Raw genomic sequence first — 17,077 nt, forward strand, 5'->3', positions numbered from 1 at the left:
GGGGAACTTGGCTCACTGAAGAGCAATCATCTTCTAACAAATGATTAATCAATGAAGTAGAACCATAAAAAATCAATTTCAATTCTAGAACACTAACTTCATAATTACTCTGCCAAATGAATGGTAAACCGAAAAAGCAAAGTGAGGGGACAATTTTGTTGAGTTTTGAGCTTCATGGATTTTTGCTAGGAAGCTGGTGGGATCAAGATTCTGACATGATCCAGTTAAACTAAGACTATAACAAAAGTGTTTTACACCTGTCGGATTTAGAACCAGTTTGATTTATGTAAAGACAAATTTTCTTTTATGTAAATAATGTTGGGATTAGATGTCATTCCCCCCCCCCCGGAAAATGACTAAACTCTTTTACATCACAAACCTTCTAAAATGTACAGTGTTATAATGATCCAAAACAACATCCTGCATATAATCTCATATATGAAACACTCAAATTAAGTGTAAAATTTAATAGAAAAGTGTGAAAAAGAAACCTGTATATATTCTCATCTGTAACTAATCTCACTCGACGAATAATATGTAAGATGTAATGATATGTTTTTGGAATAACCACATCTCAACAAGAATTTTCTTGTAAGAAAAAGAAAAAAACTATGAAATTGAAGGGCTTAAAACTAGAGTATGCAAGTATTATCATATCATATCATATGGTTAATCCCAACATAACCATGTGTCAAGCTGCTAAAAGGAATTCCATTATTAAATGCGTAGATGGCAACATTTCATTGGCTCTGGAACAAACATTAGATAAATCACTGTAGAGAAGCAGCCCCTCAATGCCCCCATTTGCTTATAGAATGGAGCTTTAGGGGGGTGAATGATGCTGGTATTTTCCTTCAATCTCTTCATCTCCACCACCCACCACCACTTCTTTCCCTTTCCCTAAATTTTCAATCTTTACACTTTGCTTCTTCAGTCCTCAAGCCAAAGCCAGCCAAGAAAATTATATAGAATAGAAAAGAAAAGTGATGATAGTTGCTTCCTACCATCCAAAATCTTTCCTTCAATCCAACTCTACGTAGACATCAAATCTTTACATCCCATTGTTCCATTAAGTCCTTCCAAAGAAACCCATTTTTCCATAAAGAAAAATTGTTTCTTGGCTCTAAATCGTTGACCCCAATAAAGGAAAAACATTATGACTGAAGTACTCCAATCATCCCCATCTCATTTCCCTTCATTTTCAAGCTCCACCTCCACTCCACACGCCCTTACTAACTCTAACGTAAGCACTGTGGAGGATATAATAACCCAAGAGAGTGACCAAGAAGAAGAGGATAGGCAAGAAGAGGAAGAGAGGAAAGAAAGGGATAGAGAAGGGGAAGGGGATCAGCTGTCTTTATTGACGCTTTTGGTGGCTGCTTTTAGGAAGTCTTTGATTGGGTGTAGCCTTTCTGGAAGTAAAGAGCTTTGTTCAATGGAAATTGGGTTGCCTACCAATGTTAGACATGTTGCTCATGTGACTTTTGATAGGTTCCATGGATTTCTTGGTTTGCCGGTTGAATTTGAGCCTGAGGTCCCCAGGAGAGCTCCAAGTGCCAGGCAAGTTTATCAATGCACATTCTTTTTTCTCTTCAAAATTATAATTGAAATTCTCATTTGGTTTTGTCGAATAAATTTTCTGGGGTTTGGTTATTTTGGTTACTGTAGATGTTTTCTTGAGATTCTTTTGTCAATTTCATTTTGCTCACTAAGTTTTCCCCCTTTCTCCTGAATTCTTCAATTCTCATTCATATAATTCGGTCTTCTGAACTTTTATTTATCCTTTCTATGAAAGGACTACGAGGAAAAGGTTTAGTATTTTCCCCTTTCTTACCTAAATATGAAAATACAGTTGTAAAAGGCCATCCATTTTAGGAACTTCAAATGATGACTAATTTCTCTGTGTTAAGAGGCCTTGATTCATATATGGAATTCCATAGTAATGAAGGTTACCACTGGGTTCTCCCCAGTTTGCTTCCATTTGTGGATGCAAATTTCTTCCCCAGAAGTGGGAGACTTTCTCCTCATTGCACGCCTTTTGCCTTGCTGTTGGTTTCTACTCTTTGCTAATTTTGTTTTGATGGGTAAACCTTACTGAAATTATATCTGTTCTATGATTCACTAGTTTTCAATTTTGTAGTTGAATACATACCATTGATGTAAGTGAATGTATGGAAATAGAGATGATGATAAGATACCTTGCTCTGTGATAACTGTTGTCCAAGTCTTTCTGCTAATTTTATTTCATTGGCTAAGATATCATTCTTGTGCAGTGCGAGTGTATTTGGGGTTTCAACAGAATCTATGCAGCTCTCACTGGACTCTAGAGGGAACAGTGTTCCAACAATACTACTCCTGATGCAAAGTCATTTATACGCCCGGGGAGGCCTCCAGGTATATTACTATCTGTGATTTATGGCTATATAATTGCTTAAGTATCCAGTTTAGTAATTAATTTCTTATATTTTCTTTAGGCAGAAGGAATTTTCAGAATTAATGCAGAGAACAGCCAGGAGGAGTATGTCAGGGAACAACTAAATAGGGGAGTTATACCAGATGGGATAGATGTACATTGCTTGGCTGGTCTTATAAAGGTATTTTCTTTGCTCTTTAATAGCTTTGGCTGTACTGAGTATTATGAACATGTTTCTTGTACGTATATTGGGTTCATAGGTGTCTTATATTTTATCAGGCTTCTTTTATATAAGTAATTAAAATATTGAGGACGAGCTGAACTTTTTAAAGAACTGGTTCCTAGGCTCAATATGTTATCAAGATATCTGCAAATAATGTTGAGAACTGCCCAAGTTGTACGGATCTTTCAATTCGGTTGTTGTTTTTATGACTCTGCAGGCTTGGTTTAGGGAACTTCCTAGTGGTGTTCTGGATTCGCTTCCTCCAGAGCAAGTAATGCAAGCCGAGTCAGAAGAAGAGTGTGCTCGGCTTGTACGGCTCCTTCCTCCAACCGAAGCTGCTCTACTGGATTGGGCAATAAACTTAATGGCTGATGTTGTACAAGTGGAACATTTGAACAAGATGAATGCACGCAATGTTGCCATGGTGTTTGCTCCAAACATGACACAAGTGAGTAAATATCTTTTTGGTAGTTTTAGTCTAAATACACATGCCAGACTTCGTGCACAATTGTTGGTTATTGAGATTTGAGCCTATTTGGCATGGTAATAAAACTTTCTTGAATTGTTCTACAACATTTTTTCCGTAGCCCTGGCCATGAAGGTGCTACTGTTTTAAGCATGTAATTTTGACACTAGTCGCATGGATGCATCCCTTATACTCTTGTACTCAAACTCAAAGCATTTTGATTTTTTTGAAAACATAGTGAAAGTAGAGGACCTTAGAAAAGATTTTCGGTTCAAAAATATGCTCTATTTCGAGAGAAAGAGTTCATTCCACTTTCCGGAAGGCCTTTCTAGGGCACCTTAAAGCTATGCTACTTGATACTCCAGTTGAGTGTTAGATACAAGTTGTATCTGATACAGGTAGGATAAATCCTTTTCCAAGTTTTTCCATATTTTGGAGGATTGAACCTAAATACCCCATGTTTGGATATGTGATTGGACATGAGTACTTTAGAAAAAATGAAGAGTTAAAGCAACATCTCCTCGAAGCATAGTAAAGGTCTTCTTCCTTATGAGTGTGACGTGTATTTTTCATGGTGATTATTTTCCATCAGTCTTAATTTAGGATCGTGTATGGCAATAGACAATATCATTTAGGTTTGTTCTTGCTATCTGGTCCACTCATAGTTTAATTAACTCCACTACTGTTTATCGCAGATGTCCGATCCTTTAACTGCATTGATGTATGCAGTCCAGGTGATGAATTTTCTAAAGACCCTTATTATTAGAACACTTAAAGGAAGAGAAGATTCTATGGTAGACTCTGCTCCTGTCTCTCGCTTAGAGCCGTCTGATAAGAATGGACAGCAAAGCTCTTCACAACTACTCAAAGATGCCAGTGAGGAGGTTAAAAACGAAAGCAAAGGAGAGAAAGCTTTTGTGGGTCAAGAACCTGCCTTAGAGAGCCCCACCCACTCTGCTGAAGAGAATTTGACAACTGAAAGTGGCCCTCAAAGTTTCCTAACTTCAATAGAGAACATTTGTGCTGGAAACCGATCTCTAGCCGATAACTGTCCTTGCACTTTAGTTTCTCAAGTGAACTGTTTAGCAAATGGCAGCCTGCGAAGTACATGTGGAAAGAGCAGAAGTGATCAATCAGGTGCTTCAGGTTTAAGGAAGGGAGCAAAGAAGGCAAACGAACAGGCAGTTGGTAATGTAACAGGAGCTGTTCAGAAGAACAGGGGAACGAGGATTGTGGGGCTGATAAATACGAGAGCCGAGCTTTTTGAAGCTTGGAGGTAATGCTAACGTTGTAGTCAGATGGGGAGGGGGAAATGCCAACTGGTAGAAGTTGGTATGTTGTGTTTTGGTTTGGTTTGGTTGGTTTGTTTTTGGTCCTTTGAAATGTCGGTGTATGAGGTCATGTGTGTGTCTTGTATGTGATTTTGAATGGAGATTCTTTTACTTTTCAATGCTTCACGCTGACTTAACATTCCTTGCCTCATTCTGACATTGCCTATTGTTCATCTTACTTCTTGTTACAGTTCCTAACGTTAAATTCTAATGTATTTCTGATTCTTCATCCTCGAGTTGAGTCTTAAAACATAAACAACTGTAATCCCATATAAGAGGACAGAGCGAAGCTGATCCAGCCCACCTGCACTGCGTTAACCATAACGCCATTCTATTTCATTGTAAAACCCAATGTATTTCTCAAAAGGTATAACTATTTAATCGGTCCTTTAACATTTAAATTTTCATCTTCTTTTAACTCTTAAACTTGTATTTTTTATCAAATTATCCCACAATAGATAAACATTTAATATTTTAAAACTTTGTTGATGTGATATATAAGTGAATTGTCATTAGATGACACATTAGCATTTAATTAGTTTTTTTAATTTAAAAATTCAAAAAAAAGTAAAAAGCATTAAAATTATTAAAAAAAGTATAATAATGATAAAAAATATTTTTAAAATTTTAAAAAAGAAATAAAATGCTGACCTATCATTCATATAGCAATCCAGATTTATGTTATGTCAACAAAGTAAAAAAATATTAATTTTTTTATTCATTTTGAAATGATTTGATAAAAGATTATACGGTGAAAAAAGATTAAAAATGAAATAAATGATTAAAATGATTTTTTTTTAAGTTGAAGGGGTAAAAGAATTCATTATGCGTCTTAGAAATTCGTGTTTATTTCCATGCAAAGACACATACATACGATGCGCCCAGAGCGATGTTTCTACTGCTTTCCCCCCTTTGGTTCCCTTGCAGCTTCCTTCTCCAACGTAATTATTTCTTTCCTTGTTTTTGCTAATTCGTTGCTTTTCATTTAGAATTTATGTTATTATGCACTTAATTAAAATGGGTACCTCGCAAATTTTCTCCTTTTTGTTTTTTTCGGGTGATAGTCCATGAATGCTAGTTGTGTTGCAAGCTCTTACATTCGTGATAAATTACTGAACCTTTTCTGTTCATTTATTCTTCATTTGATGTTTAAGAGAAACCCTTTGGTACAAATAGGCTGACCAGCAGAAGAGTTTGGCTCTTCTAAATCAGTATTCTGAAATATTATCATGTGAAAGAGACCAGCTGAAGAAAAGAGCTCTGCTTGCTCAAGCCTTGCCACTGCCAGATGTAGGTATTCTTTCATTTTCTTATTATTTTGTTCATGTTATTCTTTTATCTTAGGATGTGATCAAAGACCCTCAAAATCAAACCAAGGTTGATACTGATATGTTGTTACTTGGTCCATATCACATTGCTCAGTCTTTCAAGGTTGGTACTGATACGTTGTTTGTTTACTCAGAATCAAACCAACTTCTTAAATTTCCCAAGCTGAAAGTGCTCATTTTTTGTTCAATAATCACACCACCTTATTGGGTTTGAAAAGAGCTGCTATAATTCTATCTAACACGTGATCTGATTTTCTCTTCACCATCAAGCTATTACTTACGATTCTGCGCTGGATTCACACTTCCAATTCCACACAAAAGCTATGACAGCCTTGTCATTTTTTAGCATCATGTGTACTTTGCATAAGTGGTTTACAGCCAAATTGCCAGCTAACAATCTGAAAATTGCAGTTGCATATCTTAACAATGTGGTATTATGGAATATAAATATACAAACATCATCATCATTTTGTTTCACATATATTATCATTCTAACTCTTGTGTTAACAAATAATAGTTTAGCTTTAGTTAGTTATTTTACCTCCTTGCTGACCATTTTGACATGGTTAACCAAAAAATGAAGTGTTAAGAGGGTGGGTTTTTAATCTTCGTTTTTGCTAGGGTATGCAAAAAATAATGTGATCTGCCTCTGGAAATGGATGCATGAATGTTGGTTATGATCATTCTAACATATACGGCTGAATTGTATCAAAAGTTTCTGATGAACAACACTAGCCACGTTTGACAGGCATCTCAGATAATCGTTGAATCATCTGATGACCCCACAAACCTCACAAACAATTTGCAATTTGCAATTTGCAATTTGCAATGTATATTTTAGCTGATCGTTAAAGTATATTCATCGATATTGACTTTCGACATATCTGGAATACGTAAATTAATCCTCTAATTCAAAGCTTTTACTGCAGTTCACAGAGACCAAACATTGTAGAAAACTAATTTAACACTAGAATTCCATCGAATATGGTGTAATTCGTTTTATCCACAATTGACTGGTTTTGAGACTTGGAGTAAAAGAAACCGGTGCATTGATTCTACAAAGCAACTGTTGTCACCTATTGGTACAGAAGGGAAATAAGTACAAAATAGGGAACAGCTACAACCGGAAATAAGACAGATTTCTCTTCAGAATTGTATGCACTTGTAAATTAAAATAAGCAATGGCTGAATGAGTTTGCAATATCTATATTCCCACGCCAGCCATTCTGACCGTTGAGCAAACTAGCCTCTTAAGGGATGATCAATCAATGGCTGGTTGATCATCAGCCCTTTCTCTAGACCCAGTTTCATTTTCTGGTATCCATACAGCATTTGAGCACATATTATTGCATTTGCAGCCACCTAGCTGAACCGGCACTCCACAGGCTTCCAACAGATTTCTTAATTTCAATATGAAATCAATCTTTGTACTGCATATTTTTTTTTATTATTTTCAGAACATCTAGGATACCAGGGAATGCAATATGGAAACCTCAAGTGAGTATTGTATTACCAATAGTCTTTGCATGAACAGTGTCCATCTCTGAAGTGATGGAAACGGGTTGCATCTCTAACAACAAGCTGACGAGTCACAATCTTGCTGACACCCTTAAAAAATAAATGGCAATCCTCACACATTCTAAGGTTCTTTATCACCACAATCTCTGTCCCTGGCTCAGAGTTCAACAGTCCAAACACAATTGCCAACTTTTCACTATGAACACCCATACCAAGTAAAGCTTCTTTGTTTCTCCTTTCTTCATTGTCTTTACAGCCAGCAAGTTTCTTCACCAAAGCTTCCAGCTCATCCACCATCCTATATATCTCCTTCTTTTGAGGATGGCTTCTATCCCCGGCCAAGAAAAGGTGCACTCTCCCTTTATACTCGACATAGCTAAATCCTGGATCCTTTTTCAGCTTTCGCTCTCTCATCATTACTCTAACTTTCAACACTCCCTCCAAATTGTCAGCTTCAGAATAAATATTAGATAGCAGAACATAATAACCGATGTTTGTGGGCTCAAACTCAATTACTCGTTCAAACGCCAACTCTGCCATCTCTACATTTCGGTGAATTTTGCAGGCACCCAAAAGGGCTCCCCAGACTGCACCATCTGGCTTTACCTGCATTGATTTAATGAGCTCCAAAGCTTCATTTAGCCGACCCGCCCGACCTAGAAGATCCACCACACAAGAATAATGCTCTGGACCCGGCTGCAACTGATGCTTCATCTTCATTTCAGAAAAATATTCCAAGCCTTTTTCAGTCAACCCCGCATGACTGCATGCACATAAAACACTCACAAATGCAGCACCATCAGGCCGAATACCACTCTTAATCATCTCATCAAATAACTCCACTGCAATCTCTCCATATCCATGCATTCCATATCCACCTATAATCGCTGTCCATGAAACCACACTTTTAACAGGCATGCCATCAAAAATAGCTCGAGCCTTGACCAAATTACCACACCTAGCATACATATTAATCAATGCATTATTCAAAAAGGGATTCAAACCAAGTCTACTAGACTCTATTCGCTGTTCAACCTCGTGGCCAACACTAACAGCACCAAGATTAGCACAAGATGATAAAACCCCAACAAATGTAACCGCATCTGGACAAACCCCCGCAGTTTCCATTTTCCTATAGAGTTCCAAAACATCAGCCGCAAGTCCATTCTGCGCATACCCTGAAATCATAGCGTTCCAAGTAATCAAACCCTTTTTGGGCATCTCATCAAATAAATTCCTACCAAACTCAATGGCCCCGCATTTCACGTACATTGTAACTAAACAATTAGCAACAGAGAAATCAAGATTCAACCCCAACTTCACACAGCAACAATGAAAACACATCCCTACGCTTATGTACCCAGGTTCCGAGAACACCGGAACCAAGCCCAACATTGTAACTGAATTAACCGAAACACCCATTTCCCTCATTCTACAAAACAAAGCAATAACATCAAAAACCCGGGAATTTAACGCGTAACCGGAAATCAAAGCGTTGTAGCAAACCGTTAATTGATTGGATATTGGGTTTTCATCGAACACCTTGCGGGCGTTTCCGAGGGAACTGAATTTGCAGTACATAGAGATGAGAGAAGTAAGAACAAAGGGTTCCTGGGAGCATCCGGATTTGATGACCTGACAGTGGAGTTGTTGGCCGGATAAAGGAAGGGGAAGGGAAGCGGAGGATTTAAGAGCGAAAGGGAAAGAGAAGGCGTTTGGGGAGGAACCGCAACGCAGCATTTGGCGGTAGAGAGTTAGAGCTTCAAGGTATTGGCATTGCTTTGCTAACTCTCTCCACTGAGTGTTCCATGGAATCCAAGTCATAGGAAGCAATAAACGGCACTTCGGGGAAGAAGTTGAAGCCGTTATATATATTTGGGCGGGGACAGGAAAAAGAAGTAGTGAAACGCTACACGTAATGCCACGATCGGACTAAAGCTTGGATGTAAAATAGCAAAGGTGAACTGCGTAGCAGGGAATTCAATAACAAGATAATGGATTATATCTAATCAGAAAGAAGGCGGGAGGAGCAATAGAAGCCATGCACTTTTCGACTGTCGCTTCCGGCCATTTTCGGCCCTACTGTTATATTATTCGCTGGTCTGCAGGGGTTGGAAAGACAGGTGTTTGTTCAAAGTTAGCTAATTATCTTAAAAAGGGGAGATGCCATTAGTTTGCACACAATACCAATTGTTTTTAGTTTCAAACGAGTTAAAATTACCAGACTAATGAGTACACACGTAAACAATTGAGTTCATATTGCTACTTATGGCTTTGCCTTTTGGACCATTGGTCCAGCTTAATGCATGAATTGGAAAATTTGTTATGACAAATATATTTACTCATCATTAGTCTTTATCCAAAAAGATTATCTCTTGTGCTATGTTTACAGGTGGGAGTTCCTGTTTATAAAGCGGGAACTGAGGTTAAACCATATGAAATAGAAAAGAAAGGTTTAGAAGAGGCCAAAAAGAAGAAGGTAGATGTAGGACGGCTTCAGGTAATATCAATAGCATCTGTCATGAAATTTGATGCAACATCCTCAGGTTATTCATCCAGCTTTGTCTGCAACTCTATATATACACTTATTTGGAAAGTTTTGTGCAACTATAAACTCGTTTAAGATTGATGGAATTCTAACTGGACTCGTATGCCAATTCAATTATTTTTAGGCAAGCTATATTCTGTAATAATTGATGTTTTTTGTTGTTTCTCCCATGTATAAGGCTCTTCCTGGTACTGCAAGAAGAACGAGGAGATCAGAATCCAGAAGGCAGTTTGCAGAATACGCATCAACAAGACCAAGTCCACGTGGTTTTGGTGCAAAGAACTAGGAAACTGATCAAGTTTTAAGAACAGCAGGACTGTTCATTATCTACTTGCAGTGCAAACCGAGTTTCAGAGGTTTCTTAAGAGCTGTGAGAACTCGTCGCATTTTGATGGTTAGTACGAAATTATAGAGGTGTTCACCCTGCAAAATTCAATAGTATATACTTTTTAACTTGTTTCTCAATGGCTACTAATATCAGATATGATCCATATTGAACGAAAGCCATTTTCATAGAAATCTAAACTATGTTATCAATATTCTTGATTGAGATTGAACTCTTCTTCTTTTATTAGTAAAATTCTTTATTTATCCAAACAACTACAAAGAATACAAATGGCTGCGTAAGCAAACACCCTGTGCTATCTATACAGTATACTAGGTCCCCATGACTGTATATCTACTATATCATCAGTAAATTTGTTAGTTAGATGGAATAATATCCGGATGGATTGAAATATTAGATCAAAACACTATGCATGCAGTGGGATTAAGTTTTGGGTAGTAAAATTTTTTAAAAAAATTATGAGTTTAATGAGATTTAAAAAAAAAAAGGGGTCTAATTAAAATTTTTAAATTTGTAAGATTAATGAGAATTTTCAAATATTTTAAGTGAGCTTAATTAAAATTTTTAAAAAAATTAAAAGGTATAATGAAAATTTAAAAAACTTGAAGGGTCTAATTAAATTTTTTTAAAAACTTTAAGGGAGTAATGAAACTTTTTCAAAAATTTTGGGAGCCTAATTAAATTTTCTAAAATTCAAGGAAAATCACTGATTGTCTAATGTTTAACTAATACTGAGTAATATTACGTGATCGGATTGTAAGATAAAAATACAACTTGTATTAGTAGATGAACCTAAATATTTCCTTGGTCTAATTGAAAATGAGCAAACCGATTGAAAAAATAATATGTCGTCTATCAAGTCCAATTAGGGAGATGCATTGTCTTTGACATTGGAATGGATAACTTCCAGAAAATAGAAACATAGATGTGACTGATTGGACTGATTGGACTGATAATACATCAAACATGACCCAAGCAGAATAGATCCTGAATCTGTTTATGAATTTATTCACTTATGATGTTCATAGTGTCACATACCTAAATCCTGAGTGGATGATGGACTGTATATGCGTTACTTATACACTTTGATGTAAGTAAAAGCCTGAATTCAAATAGATAAGGAACAGAAAGTTGGTGTGTTGGGTGTACGACTTCTGCCATATGTAGCATCATTCACAGCAGTAGAATTCATAACCCAAAACATAAGTAAATGATATCCTCTCATTGGTATTATATGGTTGATGAAAAGTAAATGTGACCATGGGTCGTCCGTCTTTGTAATGGATGACTTGATCACTATTTGATAGTGATTGACTTTTCATGAAGGAAGAAGTAACAGTTACCATGAGATAAATATAATCATATAGAGAGAATGAATATTATCCCAAAGAGATAAATGATATCTTATGAGTGAATATTATCCCAAAGAGATAAATGATATCTTATGAGGGTAACACACTTATGGCAATGTTATTGGACGAGCACTAAGTAGTTGCTTTCATAATGGTATGTCGTTGGGGAAATCTCAGTCACGATACTATAGTGAAATGACTTTATGACTAAATAAATTTTTAATTAATAGGCGAAAAGCCGAAACTTAATTATAAATCATTTGAGTCTCAACTACATATGTCAAATCGGTCCCTCTGCAGCTCGTTGAAACCATAAATGAATTACGTGTTTGAATAGAAATGAACGAAATTAATAGAAAAAGAGAAATGGGAAACATTCAGGAATGATTATGATTTTCTTCGAAATGAAAAAATATAATCATTTAAACATGAATGTAGGTTTCTAAAAATGGAAATGAAAATGGAAACTTGCAATCATATATGGGATTACTTAAAAATTGATAGAAGAATGACTTTATGTTTTTAGACTATTTTGAAGCTTGAAAATGAAAATAAATCATTTAGTCATAGTGAATATGTTGAGTTGTAACATATTGAACGAATTTTCTTGAATTTTTATCAGGGTAAAATCGTCAAAATTTTATCGAAGGTAAATTATCAAAATTTTATTGAGGTAAAATTGTGGTGAGAAAATTATATAATATGTAGATATTAAAGTTTATTTTGAGAAATAAAAATACCTGAATTGAGTTGGATTATATTATAGAGTATCGGATCAAGAAGGTCTAGGAAGTACTTGTCATTAGACCCGATGCGAGAGAGGCCCAAAACCCCTCATATAACATGAAGGGGGCGACAACCCTAGTAGAAATACAAGGGTGAGTCGTTCCCCCTCTCCTGCTCTAAGTATGATGCTATTTTTCTATTTAAAACAAACATCAACAACTCTATAAGGGTTCTACCTTCTCTTTATATAAATAGATGGCATCGGTAGAACTATAAACACAACTTTTGAGAGATTGTTATTTTGCCGAAAAATAGAGAGAACTTATTCTCAACTTATAAATATATTTTTTAGAATAACAATTTTATCAGTTTCTATTAAAAAAGAGAGAATTTCCGTTTTCACTCGAAAAGGAAAACATTTTCTAATTTTGCGTTTTGATTCAATTAGTTCGAGCTCACACTCGAAACAGTTCATGGTACGAGAATAGTGGAGAAGATCGTTTGGTTGAAAGCCGAAAAACATCAAGGATCTGCTTATCAAAAAACACATACGAATTTAGTTAATGTTTATTGCTATAAATATCACAAACCGGGTCGATTTTCAAAATTTTAATTTTTCACTGTACAAGAAAATCGTTTTCAAACCGGGTTTTTTTAACACTTACCTGTCAGCGTGATTACTTCGATTTATCCGATGATGCACTAAGTGTTCCAGTATAATTACTTCAGTTCATCCGATGATGCACCTCGTATGTTAGTATGATTGCTTCGGCTTGCCAATATACCAATAACTTTTCTTTGGTATATTTGATGATGCACTACGGTGTCAGATTGAAATGCAGGTTGTCTATTCTGTATATCAGTCTTGAAATTCAAGTTAGGTTAATAGGACACATTAATAATAAGTTTGGAAAATTATATCGAAACGAACTAATATGATGCTTGACATTTTGAATATGTTCATATATGGATTCGAAATGAGAAGTATGTATCTTATTATGTAAAGCAAATGGAATCGAGCCTTAGGGCTGAAACGAATTTGAAAGAGTCGGTAGACTCCAGAAATGAATTGACCAGTAACTATAAGGTAAGTAATGGAATATGCCATGATAAATTGATTAAAGTAATGCCTTTATTATGTATGAAATTGAAAGGTGAGTAACAAAAATATAATTTTGATGATAATGTTGAAATGTTAAGCAAATTGGCTTATCTAATGGGGTATGTACACTTTTATATATATATGAACTTATAAAAGTTATAATTTGAGTTTACATACTTATTGTCATGCTTTTATTTTTATACTAATTTATAATATCTTGAATCATAAATGTACCAATGACCTCTATTGCTAAGCACGCGGTTTGTTTTCTTCATGCGTAGGTTCAGGTGATTCTCGAAGTTTCGAAATTTGAAGTCAGCATCTAGACTATCGTTTTCAACCCAACAATATTTGTATAAAGTGGTTTGTTTTGGTTCTTTGGCATGTACCTAGGGGTATTTTGGTTTAATGGCTCAAATGGCTAGGTTGACAAGCTGTGATCTTATGTAAATGTTTAGAAATCATGTTTGATTATGTTTTTTAAAGTTGATTTGGAGCCTTAGAGTTAAAGACTATGAAATTTCTTCTCCAAGATAGAAACTTTGGCAAGAAAAAGTTTAAAGATGACCCCCACAATCTAAAAAGATTGTTAAAACTCTTCTAAAAGAAACTTAAGAGAAATTCTTGAAAAGAAAAACCCAGAGAGAATTTATTAACTCAAAAGATAAATAAAATAATAATGAATTGAATGAATTATGTATAATGCAAAGGCCTATATATAAGCTAGCTAAATAAATCTAAATAAAACTAAATAAGAAGTAGTTTTAAACTAAATTTTCTTGTTAACATAAAACTTCTAAATAACTTAAAATACTTAATAATTATAAAAAATTTGGAATAAAATAATAATAAAATAATAAGATCTGAAAAATATAATATTGGGCTCATATATAATAAAAATTAAGTCTAAAACTCGAACCCAATATGATTTAAACTCGAATTAAAAGCCCGAAATTCGTAATTCCAGTCATAATCCCGTTCAAAAATTTTGCTCGCGTAGTCTTCACTAAAACAGTACTTGAGCTCCCAAACTCAAAATCAAGTGATTCAAAATGCGTTTCGAAGCTAAGAGATAGATCTTCAAACGCCATAAGACATCTCAACCCAAAAATTCTAGGATTTCATTCAAAAAGTCGTCGCAAGTCTACTGATTTCCCAAGCCTAAAAGTTGGCAGTTTTGATGATTGGAATCTAATAAATTTCACCCCATTCGTGCATGTATCATTCTCCCTTTCCTAAAAAAGATTCGTCCTCGAATATTGTCTTTGATCGAGTCCTAATTTGATTTGCTTAGCCTTTGACATTGTTGTTGGGCTTTGAGGTAGTGTGAACCCATCACATTTATGGGTCTAAAATTGTGCCTTGAGACCCGCATCAACCGACGTCACGACGTCAACCCAAAATTTTAGAATTTTTACAATTTAGTCCTATTTCGACATTGGGTTAACAAAAGAACTTTCATAAGTTCGTATAAGATCCAGAAATGATTATGTATCGTTTTATACACTTGCTTTAGATTCATTTGAATGTTTAACGGTTTGTAATTGAATGTAATTTGACCGCAGTTGCTTCTGCAATAAATGTAACACCTTGTAATTTGGACCTGGTAATCGGGTCAGGTAACAGGATGTTACAAATGTAATAAAATAATTGTTAATATATGTTCCCATAATGAAGCATTATTATTTTTGATAATTGGGGAGGGGAATAGGGTTGCTTAAGATCAAATCTAAGTTTTCATGCCTAAATCATTATACTTTTGCCACTAGAATGAATGAGAGGTTGTTAGTAATAAGCATTATTTTAGTCCAATATAACTAAACAAAATAGATAGACATTTATTTTCATCTCAAGTCTATGCATATTCTCAATTGGAGGATCCTTAGCTGGATAATAAGTCCCTATTTACTTTGTTTGATTCTAAAGGCCAACAACCCGCCCTCACCCCCACCTCAACTAGTCGTATTGGCCGGGGATTATGGTAAGCTACCTTGGATATGAAAAATTCCTAAAATTTCTGTATTTGAAGATCTTCTTCAAACTCTGATTACTGTATCTTTGAAGATAGGGAACTTGAATAACAGTTTTACCTTCTAATTCATATGCTTCGATCCATGCAAGCCGTAAGTTAAGATCAACCAAAGATTTCTCATAATGCAGGCTTTGTCCCGGGTGAGCAGATCTTTTAAGCCAAACCAAACCTCCATTCATCTTTTGGGTGGCAAATAGCTTATCAACTAACGTTAGCCGCTCGCACTACCTTCCCTGTCCTTCCAAAGCAACGCATATCATAGCCGAGTAGCCCTCTTCGCTACTCTCCGAGGCAGTACGAGGTTCCTACACCATAAATTTTGAATGCTAAACAGTAGCACTTGAATAAGTTTAAGTCTCCCTGCAAAGGATAAATTATACATTTTATCTTTTTGGTTATTTTTCAACCGAAGGATTGCAATCCCTTCCACGGAACTTTTTTTTTTGTAGGTATCTTATAGGAAGTGATCCTTATCTTAAAACCAGTTTTATCAACCATCTCCTGTATCAGTTTTTGATTGATCCCAAAACAGAACAACTCACTCTTTAAGGGATTTAATTTCAAGCCAAAGATCCTGTAAAATGTGTCCATGATGCTGGTTCCAATTTTTCTTTGGTAAAAATCAATCAATCATTTGGAAGCATAAATGTGTAAGGTTAAGATACCTGCACAATGGTATTTGAAAGGCTTGATAGCAAGAGCAGCATCTGAAACTAAAGAACTTTGGCGTGGTAGCACAACCCTTAATCCAATCAACAAAGAGCTTGAGAAATTTCATGACCTAAGGTTCCAATCTAAGAAATCAAATGCCTTCTTAATCTATCATGATTCATCAGCCGGCGCCTTATTGTTATTGACCTTAACTTAGATGAGTGCAACCAACACATTCTGCACGTCAGTAGGGAGAGCCATTTGCTGCAAATCCTTAATTTGGCAGTCCAGCTTATAATTCTTCTTCTTTTTTTTCCATGGCTCCATCATTGAAGTGGGAAATAACTGTCAAGGATAATCTTATCGTTACAGACATCCATGTCGAAAAGCTGCGTACATTATAAAAGAAACTATAACATTGATGTATTCTGAAAGCAAAACATAAAAGATGAAGAAATCATGATATTTATGAATTAGAAAGAAAACAGATAACAGGATAATAGGAAAGAAGAACAAGCGAGAGAGAGATCTTGAGTGTAACACTCTATTTCTTATTCAACATTTTAAGCATACAGAATGAAGAGTAGCACCTAGGCTACTTATAGCAGTTCAGGTGTTCTAGATAATTTGTTAGCAAAAAATAACAAACAAGTTACAGCTGTACCAGAAATAACAAACTTAAATCATAAGTCAGTATCAAGCATTAACAGAAATACTAACCAGCACAAGCACCTTGCGAGAAAGCTATATTGTGCTTATCTCAAACATACTATCGAACACCTGCATATCATTCTTACTGCCTGATATTCCCCCTGTTTTCTCCTCCTCCGAGAAAACAAAAGCCGTGGATACTGAGCAGAGTTGACATAATCCAAGCTTCGATCGCAGCGCAACAAATTGAGATTCACTTAAAGGTTTAGTGAATAGATCCACAACTTGATTGTGTGCAGCAATATGATTGATTTGAAGATCACCTTTTACTACTTTTTCTCGGACAAAGTGAAGATCAAGTTCAACATGTTTCCTCTTGGAATGAAGAAC

At 35.5% G+C, this 17,077-nt stretch overlaps 3 protein-coding genes across 5 annotated transcripts; 2 read left to right on the top strand and 1 right to left on the bottom strand.

The window, feature by feature from the left end:
* The first annotated feature begins 736 nt into the window (after positions 1-736).
* Positions 737-4,552, top strand: LOC107908691 (rho GTPase-activating protein 5). Its single transcript, XM_016835927.2, has 5 exons — positions 737-1,560; positions 2,274-2,394; positions 2,475-2,594; positions 2,854-3,084; positions 3,798-4,552. Exons 1-5 carry the CDS (start codon positions 1,157-1,159, stop codon positions 4,380-4,382), a joined length of 1,461 nt encoding a protein of 486 aa, XP_016691416.2. The 5' UTR covers positions 737-1,156; the 3' UTR covers positions 4,383-4,552.
* Positions 4,553-5,259: 707 nt separating this feature from the next.
* LOC107908693 (uncharacterized) lies at positions 5,260-10,407 on the top strand. Of its 3 annotated transcripts, none has more exons than XM_041100797.1 (4): positions 5,260-5,374; positions 5,610-5,723; positions 9,672-9,825; positions 10,006-10,407. In XM_041100797.1, exons 1-4 carry the CDS (start codon positions 5,288-5,290, stop codon positions 10,119-10,121), a joined length of 471 nt encoding a protein of 156 aa, XP_040956731.1. In that variant the 5' UTR covers positions 5,260-5,287; the 3' UTR covers positions 10,122-10,407. The 3 variants fall into 3 exon arrangements, 2 of the variants coding, with proteins under 2 accessions (XP_040956731.1, XP_040956732.1); XM_041100798.1 differs by having other exon boundaries at positions 9,672-9,779; XR_001687097.2 differs by having other exon boundaries at positions 5,267-5,374; positions 5,588-5,723; positions 9,672-10,407.
* On the bottom strand, positions 6,652-10,172 carry LOC107908692 (putative pentatricopeptide repeat-containing protein At3g11460, mitochondrial). Its single transcript, XM_016835928.2, has one exon. The coding sequence runs from the start codon at positions 9,101-9,103 to the stop codon at positions 7,271-7,273; it is 1,833 nt and encodes a 610-aa protein (XP_016691417.2). The 5' UTR covers positions 9,104-10,172; the 3' UTR covers positions 6,652-7,270.
* Positions 10,408-17,077: the final 6,670 nt, after the last annotated feature.

Source organism: Gossypium hirsutum, chromosome D09 (assembly GCF_007990345.1).
Source record: "Gossypium hirsutum isolate 1008001.06 chromosome D09, Gossypium_hirsutum_v2.1, whole genome shotgun sequence".
Lineage (NCBI taxonomy): Eukaryota > Viridiplantae > Streptophyta > Magnoliopsida > Malvales > Malvaceae > Gossypium > Gossypium hirsutum.

What these genes read in the sequence shown, in the direction of transcription:
- LOC107908691 (XM_016835927.2), top strand. Translation starts at nt 1,157, where the DNA reads ATGACTGAAGTACTCCAATCATCCCCATCTCATTTCCCTTCATTTTCA. An exon ending in AGGAGAGCTCCAAGTGCCAG is followed by an intron (nt 1,561 to 2,273) that starts GCAAGTTTATCA and finishes ATTCTTGTGCAG; the next exon opens with TGCGAGTGTATTTGGGGTTT. An exon ending in GCTTGGCTGGTCTTATAAAG is followed by an intron (nt 2,595 to 2,853) that starts GTATTTTCTTTG and finishes ATGACTCTGCAG; the next exon opens with GCTTGGTTTAGGGAACTTCC.
- LOC107908693 (XM_041100797.1), top strand. Translation starts at nt 5,288, where the DNA reads ATGCAAAGACACATACATACGATGCGCCCAGAGCGATGTTTCTACTGC. An exon ending in TTGCAGCTTCCTTCTCCAAC is followed by an intron (nt 5,375 to 5,609) that starts GTAATTATTTCT and finishes TGGTACAAATAG; the next exon opens with GCTGACCAGCAGAAGAGTTT. An exon ending in ATTTGATGCAACATCCTCAG is followed by an intron (nt 9,826 to 10,005) that starts GTTATTCATCCA and finishes CCCATGTATAAG; the next exon opens with GCTCTTCCTGGTACTGCAAG.
- LOC107908692 (XM_016835928.2), bottom strand. Translation starts at nt 9,103, where the DNA reads ATGACTTGGATTCCATGGAACACTCAGTGGAGAGAGTTAGCAAAGCAA.